At 41.6% G+C, this 13,628-nt stretch overlaps 1 protein-coding gene and 1 pseudogene across 2 annotated transcripts in view; one reads left to right on the top strand and one right to left on the bottom strand.

Annotated features, from left to right (window-relative positions):
- The window catches only part of RORB (RAR related orphan receptor B), a 201,350-nt gene that overhangs the window by 64,431 nt on the left and 123,291 nt on the right, over positions 1-13,628 (bottom strand). For both annotated transcript variants that reach the window (XM_043566981.1, XM_043566980.1), the window contains exon 2: positions 254-339. In XM_043566981.1, coding sequence (XP_043422916.1) covers positions 254-339 — 86 coding nt within the window. The remainder of the gene's footprint in view (positions 1-253; positions 340-13,628) is intronic.
- Positions 12,255-13,263, top strand: LOC122475219 (annotated as a pseudogene).

The following is a 13,628-nucleotide window of genomic DNA, read 5'->3' as shown; positions in this document are numbered from 1 at the left end:
CATCAAGCTCTTAAATAACAATCCATTTTCCAGTCACGGTTGACCAGTTAGACGATCACAAAAAGCTGAAAGGCCAAGAACGGGAAGCCAACCCACCCACACACCAAGCAGAGATTCCCGAGTGTCAGCAGAAAGCACAAGAATCCTTTAGCAGGCCCTCTTTAAAAAGATGTCACCACGCACACGGTGACATACACGGATGCCTGGGGCAAACACAGACGCTGTTGGCAGTGTCCTGTCAAAGTCCCCCTACCTTGCAGCCTTCGCACGTGATGACTCCGTAGTGGATCCCGGAGGACTTATCGCCACAAATTTTGCATGGTATCACTTCAATTTGTGCTGCAAGGGGAAAACAGACATTTTGAGCTTCTTCCTTTTGCTTGCCTGGCTCCCTCCCCACCTCCCCCTGGCACGACCTGAGTGTTGGAAGACCCTGGCGTGGGCTCACCCACCACTATTGGCCCGGCTTCCTGAATCTTCTTCTAAGTGAAAAGGTATCTGTCCATCTACCAAGGTTTGCTTTGCTTTTCGAAAACTACAAAATATAACCAGGGACCGGAAGTCTTCTAAACTCTTACTTCACTGCTTTCTCCTTTTTATTTATTTATTTTTTAAAAATGTTTGTTTTATTTCTTGTTGAGAGAGAGAGAAAGAGAAAGAGACAGAGTGAGAGGCTGAGGGGGAGTGGAAGAGATAGAGAGAGGGAGAAAGAGAATCCCAAGCAGGCTCTGCGCTGTCCGTGCAGAGCCTGATGTGGGGCTCGAACTCACAAACCATGAGATCATGACCTGAGCCGAAACCAAGAGTCGCACGCTCAACCGACTGAGCCACCCAGGCACCCCTGCTTTCTCCTTTTTAAACCTGACCCGGTTATTGGGGCACCTGGGTGGCTCAGTCAGTTAAGTGTCCGACTCTTGATTTAAGCTCAGGTCATGATCTCACGGTTCGTGAGTTTGAGCCCCGCATCGGACTCTGCACTGACAGCTCAGAGCCTGGAGCCTGCTTGGGATCCTGTCTCTCTCCTTCTCTCTCTCTCTCTGCCCCTACCCTACTTGCACATGCTCTTGCTCTCTCTCTCTCTCAAAATAGACAAGTAAACTTAAAAATTTAAAAAAAAAAAGCACATTCAAAAAATAAACCTGACCTGATTATTAATTAGACTAAAAAAATCCCTTGAACCAGTGGCTTCGGTTTTCTTATTTTGCACTTCAAACATCAAGTCACTGAGAGTTATCATGCTGCTTTATTTCAACAGTATTTTAAATAAGTAAACAAAGCAAAGCTGAAATGGAAGGGCGTGATTTTCTAAATAACGTGGCTGGATGTTTACTTCGAGTATGTCAGTGGTGACAATATTTATTGAGCACACTCCATACGTCCGCTAAAATAATAAAAGTTGTTGACACCAGATATATTAGTGACACAGATTATTTCATTCATAAAAAAAATCGATGCATGGAAAAACCAGGAGAAAATGATAGAAAATGTGGCTCCTATGACTTCAATACGAAGAAAATAATTTCGTGGAGATGAAGACATTAGGGTTGATTCCGAAGACTGTTGGGCTGTAGTGAAAGGAAAAGGCTGTTTCTGCAAGCAGAATGGAATGAAGGACGTCTGGAATGACTGTGGCTCGTGATCGTTGAGACAAACACCTCGGCTCCACTGGAGACGTGGGCCATATGGTTGGGTAGAGGGAGGGATAAGAGATTATGGAGCTCCTGGGAGTTAGGCAGAGGAATTTCTACCTGATACCACTGGCCACAAGGGCTCAAGGGAAGGAACGGGGTGACGACAGGATCAAAGTGGTGGTTTGGGTACCTCTGCTAACTGGAAACAGGCAGGAGACTAAAAGGCTATTCCGAACCCGGTGTCGGGAGATGGAAGTGTGGAAGACGTCAGTGGCAGGATAAGGGGAGAGGGAGAAGCAAATAGAAGGACAGTTCTATGAAGATAAATGAAAGAAAGGACACAGAGGTAGAAACTGATGAAGCCTCCAAAGATGACTTCTAGCTTCACCCTTAGGATGAGGTTCAACAGTTGGTTTGATACAAACGGAATTGTTGGTAAGGCAACCACTTTATGGAACATGGTGGGGGTGGGGGACAGGATTTCCAGTTTGCATGTGTGCATGTGCAAGCACCTGTATACAGAACCCTCTGGAAAGATGATTTTAAGGCATCAGCATTGAGGTTATGGATGAATCCACGAGATAAACTTTATTTAGAATGTAGTAATTCCTATGTCTCTGGTAGTATTCTAAGTGTTGTTAAAATTATACACACCAGGAAGATCTGCTATTCCCGTTCCCAATTTAAAATAATTATGCAAAATATGCCTCAAAGTGCTTTGTACATCAATCTGCCATGTGGATGCTTTTCTACAGTTTCTCACCCTTGAATATACAACACAGATAAATGCAAGACATAACCCTCATTGTCTTACTATTTTACATTTTAAAAAAGATAATACTTAGTTTGAGGAGAGCATCTTAAATTTTTTTTGAAATTCAATATTTCACGGTATGTTCAAATCATCTTTATAAGCAAAAAATTCAGCATTATGGCCTATTTTTCATATGAGAAAACTCAGAATCCAAGTGGTTAATGATGCCTTTGAGTTGAATTGGGAGATGGCAACCAGAAATTAGCCAATTTTCCTGATATTTTGTTCTGTGACCCTTTCCCTGCTTACCACAGAGACACAACATGAATACAGTTTTAAATTTCTGTATTATTCTAATAGTGCCAGCTAAAGAGACAATGATAAAAATATCAAGAGACGAGACAAAGTCAACTAAAATACTTATTAGACTAATATTTCTAGTGCTTCTGTTTTTTCAGCTTTCAGATTATATGAACTAGTATTTGTTTTCAAGATTTTGTGATATGGGGAAAACATGCGAGATCTGATGTAATTTCTATTCTGTTTTCCTGGATTCCTGTCCCGAACCTGATAATGATTGGGTCCATAGGTAAGATAAAAGTCTTATTTTGTTTCCTGGTTTATAAAGTTAGCTGACAAACTTCATAGATTTGTGAAGTTTAATGAGATATTTTATGTTGAACTGCCTTGCAAATAGTGAAGAGCTACAAAATGTCAGTTTTTAACAGCGTCGGAATCATTGCTAACTGGTACTTCTAATGCTATTGGACGAGAATTATGACAAGCCACATTATTATTCCTTTACTAAAAATCTTATTTAAAAAATACAAATGAATGACACTATACATAATTTGTATTTTTTTTTTTTAGCGATAACCTGTCACACAGTGGATTCTTTACAATGATTACAAAATTGACTAAAAATACCAGGTATCCATTGTACAGTTGTTAAGCTTATATGATATTAAGTCAGAGGTGCTCTTTGCATAAATTACTCCCCAGGGAGTAACTTACACGTGGGGAGAATCTGCTTCAATAAGTTCTTAATTATAAAATGATCTAACTCTAAAGGAAATGAAAATAGAGGTAATTTGCCCCCTAGGGTGTGAGAAGATGTTTTTGAAAGCCACAAAGGTTATCTTATACAACTTGGAAAATACAAATGGGATCAGGAATGATTCGGTAGAGTATCTGCATATTTATACATATTTATTATCTTAGCTCAACATGTAATCCTGAAGAACCATAAACATTTTAACAGTATTTTTAAAGAGAAAGAAGTCACTTAAAAGGACATACGTGTGTTGATATGTGTGGGGAGGGATTATCAGTTCAGAAAACCCATGGCCACTTTACCTATTAGGACAGAATGGGTTATATGAGGTTTGTTACAGGTGAAGATACTTTTTTTTTTTTTTTTTTGAGAGAGAGAGAGCGCGCAAGTGAGCAAAGGGCAGAGAGAGAGAGAGAGAGAGAATCCCACGAGGGGCAGAGAGAGAGAGAGAGAGAAATGGGGCTCACCCCAAACAGGGCTCGTGTTTTACCCGAGGTGGGGATCATCCTTACCTGAAGCAGGGTTTGAGCTCACCTGATATGAGGCTCGAACTCACAAACCGTGAGATCGTGGCCTGAGCCAACGACAGATGCTTAATGACTGAACCACCCGGGCGCTCTAGCTGAAGATAAACGTAAATAATGGAAAACACTAATCCTTTTCCTTTGCGCTCCTTTAAAATACACTGCTTCTGAGCTACAACATCATAGTTCATACTATGTATTTTATAATACTTCAAGGCGGAGTATTCCAGACAAAGATGAGGACAATGCATGACGTAATTGCTCCGATGTTTGCCCCTTCCAAATGTCTAGCCATTACTCCAGCCACTGTCTCCCGGGCAGTGATCTTGCAGTGAATGCAGACACGGTGGCATGCTCTTTGTCATGGCTTCAGGCTGGACATCTAGGGAGGATTGGGTGGCTTGGACCCCACCAGCTGTGACAATGAAGGTGCTCTAAGGAAACTGTGGGGGAAGTTCAACTTTCCTCCTTTTGCACGACTCATGGATCGATTCAAAGGCAGCGTTCTCTGAGTGACAAACGTAGGGGAGCCCCCATGCCCTGAGAGATGGCTCGAGGTGCGCTCTTTTCTCACTTTCTACATTGCTTATATCTTCCGCTCCCTTATATTATTTCTATTGGTAATCCTCTGTGGAGACTATACTTAACATTGCATTTACCAATGAAATCTCTTTGTATACAAAAGCATATGTAAGTTTTTGGGGGAAATGATATTCTTAAAGAATATCATGAAATATTGAAACTAATTTGATGTTGTACCTTGTATTAGAACACTTAATGAAGTACAATTAACTTAACACCCTATGATTTATCAGGAAGGTCCTATTCAATAACTATAAACTAGTCACAGTTTGTGTCTTCTTTGAAGATGGCGGGTCTCTCCTCTCCCCCCAGCACCTCCTGAAGGCCCTTCCTTGCTTAGCACCCCTTACAACATTGCACAAAGCCACTGTGTGTTCAGTTCTTCCTGATTATCAAAACGTGCATGTCTTTTTGTTCTGCTCCCTCAGAACCCCCTGCTGGTGAATGCAGGTGTTAAGTGAGATGAACTAATCCAGGCTAATGCATTCACCAGAAAATGCATCACTTTGATGCACCAAAATACCTTAATTCTTTTTTTTTAAGCTTATTTATTTTGAGAGAGAGAGAGAGGGAGAGAGAGAGAGAGAGAGAATGAACAGGGGAGGGGCAGAGAGAGACAGGGAGAGAGAGAGAATTCCAAGCAGGATCTGGTGCTGTCCACCCAGAGCCCAATGCAGGGCTCGAACCCACGAACTGTGAGATCATGACCTGAGACAAAATCAAGAGTTGGTCACAGGACCAACTAAGGGACGCAGGTGTTCCCAAGATACCTTAATTCTTAAAAGAATCCATCAGGCATGGTAGTCACAGTGGACTGTGCAGGCACTTTCTGGTCGAAGTAAACATTTTTATTGCATGTGTTCTTGTGGCTCTCATTTCCCCATTTCATCTCCTGTAACTCAACCTGGCCCCTTCTATAGTCTGGGCATTTTAAGCCCATGGAGGAAAGGTTCCAGGCCCAGATAATACTTAAAAAAAATTTTTTTTTCTATAGAGACCAAAAGAGAAGTTGTATAGCTCCTTAAAGCAGTAATCCTGATTTTCTTTCTTTCAGTACAATCAAGAGATTTGACATATTCCTTTTTATATTAAAAAAAAAAAGCTTTAAACAATACTGATCTCCCATATTTGGGCTGAGGAGTAATAATCAGAATCTTGAGATCAGGGTGGGTATATATTTTGGAATAGGTCCCCAAGTGATTCTGATATGGTCAGAATCTGATATGGTCAGATTCTGATCTCCCATTGAGGATTCAACGAATCAAGTCCTGAGCTAGGAATTCTCTGCAGCAGGAAAATCACCTGCAAAGGAAATAAGACCCAGGCACAAGGTGGTAATATGAAAACACAAAGGATGGGGCTACTGGGTGGCTCCGTGAGTTAAGTGTCCGACTTCAGCACGAGGCATGATCTCGCGGTTTGTGAGTTCGAGCCCCACGTCGGGCTCCGTGCTGACAGCTCAGAGCCTGAAGCCTGCTTCGGATTCCATGTCTTCGTCTCTCGCTGCCCCTCTCCCACTCACGCTCTGTCTCTCTCTCTCTCTCTCAAAATAAATAAACATTAAAAAGAAAATACGAGGAAATGACCAATAATTTCTCTCTGTGTCCTGACCTTTGGTTTGGGCTATACTTGTAGCATCTTGTTTTCTGCCTTTTTTTTTTTTTTTTCCTTAAGGGAAATAAGAGGCATCTATTCAGTGCACAATAACTTCCATTCCTGGATACTGGGTTTGCTCCTCAGTTCCTGTTTCCCAGAATTTTACAGTTCTGCTAAAAGTGGGCAGTGCAGGAAAAACTCTTAGTGTCTGAAAGAAACACAATTTGCACATACGAAACTTCCAATAAGGATGACTCTTGTGGTGAAAATTCCCTCTGCGCCCGGTTTCAGCAGCCCAAGTTGTACTGTCTACCATTTGTGGGAAGCCCACATTAAAACCCCTGATTGTAGCTTCTCCCTCACTTCACTAGCAGATGGATAACTTTCTGCCTTTATGAGGCGTACGATCTTCTGCTGTCACCTAAGAGCAAACCTATAGGATGAAGCAAGTATTTCTAAGATCTGGCTCCACTCTAAGTTTTGAGTGATCAGAAAAGAGCCCCAAGATTGAGGCGGAATGGAAGTGTGGGAAAAGGAGACCCTTAGGAAAAGAAGTAAGTGTCTTTGAGCTTCGATGTCATGCTAGGTGGTGAATCTAAGAGATTCCTGACATTGGACCAGGTACGTGTTCACGTACGTCTCTTCCGGGCGCACAGCATCTCAGTCCCAGCTTCCTGCTTAAATGCCACCTAGAGTGCTTGCAATTCAGTGCACTCTAATTCTTACTAGAATCCTCCAATTCCTCTATCGGCATTTGGGATCTCCCTTTCATCTTAACCTCTCCTCTCTCTCCTCTGTAATATTCTGCGTGGTGGTCTGTGTGAGTCTTCACTTCCCATCAGTTGATAGACGGCTTCTGAGCGACCTATAGATAAGATTTATTTTTCTATTATTATATCCCTGTACTACATGTCATTGGAAACTAGGGTAAGAAAAAAATTACTCTCAGATGAGAATGGCAAAAAATGATTTTTTTCAAAGGCATGATTTATAGGATTATTATGAAGGGAGTTGACTTATCTTACATAGGAGCCTTCAGCCCCGAAGAATTGTTCGCCTATGCTAACTCTTCAGAAGACTGAAATAACAGAGATTGAGACCAACATAGGACAGTAGCAGCCATTAGTATTATCATTAATAGCAATTACTGATAATAAGGGAAATATCCCCCTTGAAAGTCGTAGTGGTTTTAAACTCGTAAATTATGAATTAATTCCCATTAAACACATCTTGTCCTATCAAAGTTTTAATTATAACAAGATAATGTGTGTGTAGAACCTGACATCATTCAGGATGAAAGCAGTAATGTCTTCTGTATGGCATTGGCATGATCTGGGGGCATGTTAGAAATGCAAAGAATCAAGATTTACCTAAGACCGATTTGAATCAGAATTTGCTTTTTAACAAGCTTCCTAGGACAGACAGCATTGAAGTTTGAGAAGAACTGTTCTGTGATGTCCAGGTAATTACGGTTGTAGCTATTCTGAGAACTAATGGCATTTTTAATTTCTCCGGCATTAAGGAAAATTAGAAACTATACAGGATTCCGGAAAAGCAGTTCCTGCTATTGTCTGTTAGGTATTTCTCTTTTGTTCAAAAGGCAGGAGGACACTTGAAGGGTTAGTTACAAAAAGCCCTGGTCATTAACTGACAAGGCAGAAGAAAGAAAAGCCAGAAACATCTTGCATTGCTGTCATTAACACCCAGTGTACCCGGTTTCCTTTACAGGTTTCACGATTGTGAATGGCGTCTACATCATCTTCATGCTGTTAACACTGTGTGGTAGTACGTCCTCCCTCTTCTGTGGACTTGCTCTTGGGGTCTGGCCCATTAGCTGACTCTCTGGATACTCTGGCAGAAGAAAGTCTCCCCTGAGAAGACTTTCAAAGGTAGTTTTTCTACTTAAAAATTTTAATTGCACAATTTTTTTTTTTTTTACTTCTTTTGGTGGCGGTAAGGAGGTGAAACAATATTTGAAACAGGAACGAACTAATTTCAGCTCTCCGTGGTAATTCCGGAAATGATACATTTGGAAAGCTGCCCCATCTCGTGGACGCAGATTAGGTAACACGGAGCTCAGGGGTCATGATGGCCACTCATCATATTCCTCCCATCTATCATCACGCTGTCCTGAGCCATAGTACTCAAAGCGTGGTCCCTGACCAGCAGCACAGCATCACCTGGGCGCTTGCTAGAAATTCAGGCATTTGCTTAATACCTTAGGCCAGTATAATCAGAATCTGCATTGTAACATTATCTCTGTGATTCGTATGCACAGCGAAGTCTGAGAAGTTCTGGGAGAAAGAAAGGGAAGATAATCTACAATTTAAGTCTCAGGGTTGTCTGGCCCCAAACCACAACTCCATGTGAGGAGAACTTCGTATTGAAAAACGAAGACATGTATTCTTGCTAGTTAATGTTTTCAGCCGCAGAAAGAAGAAAACAGCCATTATTTTGCTTCGTGGAAAACCCTGTCTCTCGGTAGTTCCTTCGTGTGTTTCTGAGCCCCTTTCTCTAGTCTCCCTTACAGCTGAAATCTTCAACAGGAAGCTCATGTTTGTGAAACACCACCTTCACTGAAGGAGAACAAGAATGGCGAACTCTACACAGGTGACTCAGAGTGGCTCAGGCAGGCTTCATTCCCTTGATAAAAACTCAAAAAGAGGAAAAACCCCAGTTTCTGGAAGATGAAAAAAAGACAGCTTTTCTATGTTAAAAATCAAATTGCATGAAGAGTATGAACAGACAAATCACAGACAGACAGAAAATATTGTAGCACATGTATCTGATGGAGGGCTTTTATTCAAAATATTCAAAGAGTTCTCCAAATTCAAAAAAATGGGCCAAAGACCAGAACCATACACCTCAGCAAAGAAGGTATATGGATAGCAAATAAGCGTATGGTGAGATGCTCAACATCCTACGTCTTTAGGGAATTAGAAACTAGAACAACAATGTGATGCAACTACATGCTTATCAGAATGACGAAATCTAAAAAACTGACACCACCAAATGCTGGCAAGGATGCAGAGCAAAAGGAGGGCTTATTTGTTGCTGGTGGGAAGGCAAAATGGGACAGCCACTTTGGAAGGCAGTTTGGCAGTTTCTTATAAAACTACATCGTCTTACCCTAAGACCCAGCAACTGAATTGAAAACTGTCCATACAAAAACCTGCACTAGGGGCGCCTGGGTGGCGCAGTCGGTTAAGCGTCCGACTTCAGCCAGGTCACGATCTTGCGGTCCGTGAGTTCGAGCCCCGCGTCAGGCTCTGGGCTGATGGCTTGGAGCCTGGAGCCTGTTTCCGATTCTGTGTCTCCCTCTCTCTCTTCCCCTCCCCCGTTCATGCTCTGTCTCTCTCTGTCCCAAAAAAAAAAAAAAAAAAAAAAAAAATAAACAAAAACCTGCACTAATGTTGATGGCAACTTTATTCATACTTGCCCCACAAACAAGATATCCTTTTTAAACATTTTTTAAATGTTTATTTATTTATTTAGAGAGAGAGAGAGAGAGAGAGAGTGCAAGTAGGGGAGGGGCAGAGAGAGGGGGAGAGAGAGAGAGAATCCCCAGCAGGCACCAGCGCTGTCAGCATAGAGCCCGACGTGGGGCTCGATCCCACGAGCCATCAGATCATGGCCCAAGCCGAAATCAAGAGTCGGACACTTAAACGCCTGAGCCACCCAGGTGCCCCCCAAACAAGATGTCCTTTCACATGTGAGTGGATAAACCAACTGGGGGCATGCAGACAAGGAGTATTATTCAGTGATTTAAAAAAAAAAAGGTGACCTATCAAACCATGAAAAATCATGGCAGAACCACATAGGCATACTGGTAAGTGAAGAAGGCAGTCTGGACAGGTTATGCACTATATAATTCCAAGTCTATGACATTTTGGAGAAGACAAAATAGAGACAGTAAAACAAAAGTCATTTGGGGGATGGATGCCTCACCAAGTAGGTGAGGCAGAGAGAATTGTTGGGGGTGTGAAATTGTTCCATATGATATGAAGATGGACACATGTCTGTCTATTTGCTGAGACCCATAGAAAGACACAACACAAAGAGTGAACCTTAAAAGTACGGACTATAGTTAATAATGTATCAGGACTGGCTCCTCATTTGTAACAAATATATCACACTCATGCAAGGTATTAATAATAGAGGACAATTGTATGTGTGTGTGGGGGGGGGTGAGTAGATATACGGAACTGTACTCAATTATTCTGTAAATCTAGAAATACATTCAACATTCTATTAGTTATTTAAAATAATTCCACAAAAGCACTTCTATTTTCGAGGTAGTGAGGATCATGTGAGACGGCCCAACCAACACAAGTAAGGGATACTTTAAGACAATTGTTCCAGCAAATATTTATTTGTTTCAGGCCACAAACACATGCACATTCAAACTTCCATCTTCAAAATGAATACAGTGATTGGACAGCCCCACACAGGTCTAAATAATTTGAATACAGGGCAGACTCAGAGACTGCTAGATGCACATGGGGAAGAGATGTTGATTTTAACTGGGGGGAGCCTGGAAGGTTTGTGGATGAGGCGGTTTTTGAGCCACCTCTTAGACGGTGAGCAGGACTTCAAGTGGTAACTATAGAGGAAAACGGCACCCCTAAAATTGGTGACTAAAGATTGAAAGGAAAATTCAATGATGAGAATAAAATTCCAGATGAGGGATGTAAACTTATTTGGGGGGGGCTCGTTATTGGGGTTAAATGACAGCAAACAGTGGCAGAATGCTTTCAGAATTATCATACAACTATGCTTTCCATACGTAGTCACAGACAACAGGCTGAACTACAGGAAATTGTCACTTTTTTATGCAAGGAAACACTCAGCATTGGCAATTTTATATGGCTCAATGGAGTGTTACTGTTCACTGTGCTCTAAAAGGTGGTTTATATACTACTTTCTTAATGTTTTATTTATTTTTGAAACAGAGAGACAGAGAATGAGCAGGGGAGGGGCAGAGAGAGGGAGACACAGAATGTGAAACAGGGTCCAGGCTCTGAGCTGTCAGCACAGAGCCTGACGTGGGGCTCGAACCCACGAACCGCGAGATCATGACCTGAGATGAAGTTGGACGCTTAACCGACTGAGCCACTACTTTCTTTTCAAGAATACTTGGAAAGGCCAGTTAGCTGGGACATAGGTGATAAATATGAAAATAAAGACATTAAATTATATATCTGAAAATTCAAAGGTTGGAACAGGAACACTAAACACACACACACACACACACACACACACACACACCCCAAGAAAATCCCAAGTGACTCAAGTTTGGGATGGAAAGCACACAATACTACTTCTCATTTTCTTCATTGGTAGAAGCAGTAGAGACCATTCCTGAAGTTCTCAGCACCTGTTCAGAGAGTTCAAAACCAAGAAAAATCTGTCTCTCTCTGCTTGGTGGAAAAGAAAGACTAAATCTCTTGAAATATGTTTAAAAAAAAAAGAGACATGGAAGGACCACAGGGAGAAGAACTAAGTTATATTCTAAAATGCAGTGATCAGAATCCAATATCAATGCCTTTGCTCTGGAAAAGGGAAACCTTGTAAAATAAAAATGGCATGCCATCCTCTCATAAGATATTTGGGTGGATCACTGTCCCATATGAAGACAATGTCCACATATTATCAGAATGTTAGCACCATACTAACATTTTTTCCCCTAATGTAATAGTGTTATTTAACTGGCTCATAATGTCCTATAATTTGCTTGGATGACCAAAAACTAAACAGTGGCATTATTTGTCACCCTTTCATATTTATAAGCGTATCTGTTTTTTTCATATTCTCTCAGCCACTGATGCAGAAATTGATTATATAAGCAAACTTTAGCACGTAGATGAGATATTTACATCTGTTTTACGTGTCAGAGAGACAGAGGAGAGAGAGACAGAATGAAATGGAAAAGGAACAGTTACTTCAAAGACTTTCTTTGCCATCAGAGGGTTGGTTTAGGGAAAAATTTGTATGAAGAGACACTGCAACAGGACATTAGGGAGTTTTCACTTATGGGAGGACACTTTGGATGTAAAATGGCATCGGTGACTGTACTATAAGAACTCAGATTTTAGGCGAGCGCTTTTGGAATTATGGCAGCCGTGGATATCCAAGATAAGCTGCTGGGAATCTCTTGGGTTGACTGTTCCTGGATCCCCATTTTGAACTGTGGATACGTCCCGGATTACATTTCAGGAAGAAGTAATCCTTTCTACGACAGGACATGTAACAATGAAGTGGTCAAAATGCAGAGGCTTACATTAAATCAAATGGTTGGAGTGGAATACATCCTTCTGCACTCTCAAGAGCCCATTCTTTTTTATCATTTGGAAGCAACAGCGGCAGTCTTCTACCCAAGTTATCCCACTGGCTGATTCCTGTATCATCGCTGGAGTGATCTACCAGGCACCAGACCTGGGGTCAGTTATAAACTCTAGGGTGCTTACTACAGTGCACGGCATTCAATCAGCTTTTGATGAAGCTGTGTTGTACTGTCAATACCATCCTTCCCAGGTTATTGGTGGCACTTCAAAGATCGTGAAGAGCAAGATAAAGTCAAACCTAAAGCCAAAAGGAAAGAAGAACCAAGCTCTATTTTTCAGAGACAACGTGTGGAGGCTTTGCTCCTGGACCTTAGGCAGAAATTTCCACCCAAATTTGGGTAGCAAAAGTCTGGAGAAAAGCCTGTCCCAGTGGGTCAGACAAAGAAAGAGGCAGAATCTATACCAGAGACTGTTAAATCTGAGGAAAAGGAGACCGCGAAGAATGTCCAACAGATAGCGAGCACGAAAGGCCCCCGGAAAAACGAATGAGGCTTCAGTGAGTGCTGGTCAGAGAGAAGCCTGCAAGACTCCTCTTGTCCATTATTGGCACCTCATTACCATGACAGGCTCTTGAACTTTAAAATTCTTTGTCACGACCCTTCCATTTGTATAGAATGTGCTTGTTCTTTAAGAAGGATGTAAGGATCCTCATGCTTTTGATAGGAGTATTTTTTATGTATCTTTTGTAACCTTTCCCCTACTAGACTTGAGCAGCCTCTTACTCAAATGTATACTGCTATATATACATCTAAAAACAAAATAAAAGTATTTGTATAAATCAATAAAAAAACCCTCAGATTTTAGGCACTCATGTTTTGGATCATCTGCAAAAAAAAAAAACTTTATTTTTAAAGTTTATTTATTTATTTTGAGAAAGAGAGAGAGAAAGTGCACACGCAAGTGGGGGAGGGGCAGAGAGTGGGAGAGAGAGAGAGAGAGGGAGAGAAAGGGAGAGAGAGAGAATCCTGAGCAGGTTCCACACTGTCAGTGCAGAGCCCAATGCAGGGCTCGAACCCACGAACCATGAGATCATGACCTGAGCCCAAACCAAGAGTCAGATGCTTAACCGACTGAGCTACCCAGGCGCCCCTGATTTTATTTTTAAAGCAGATAATGCTACAGGAGCAAAACATATGGCAGGTT

This window comes from Prionailurus bengalensis, chromosome D4, assembly GCF_016509475.1.
Source record: "Prionailurus bengalensis isolate Pbe53 chromosome D4, Fcat_Pben_1.1_paternal_pri, whole genome shotgun sequence".
Classification (NCBI taxonomy): Eukaryota; Metazoa; Chordata; class Mammalia; order Carnivora; family Felidae; genus Prionailurus; species Prionailurus bengalensis.
Note: the sequence above shows the minus strand (reverse complement) of the source record. Positions and strands in the feature narration are given on the sequence as shown.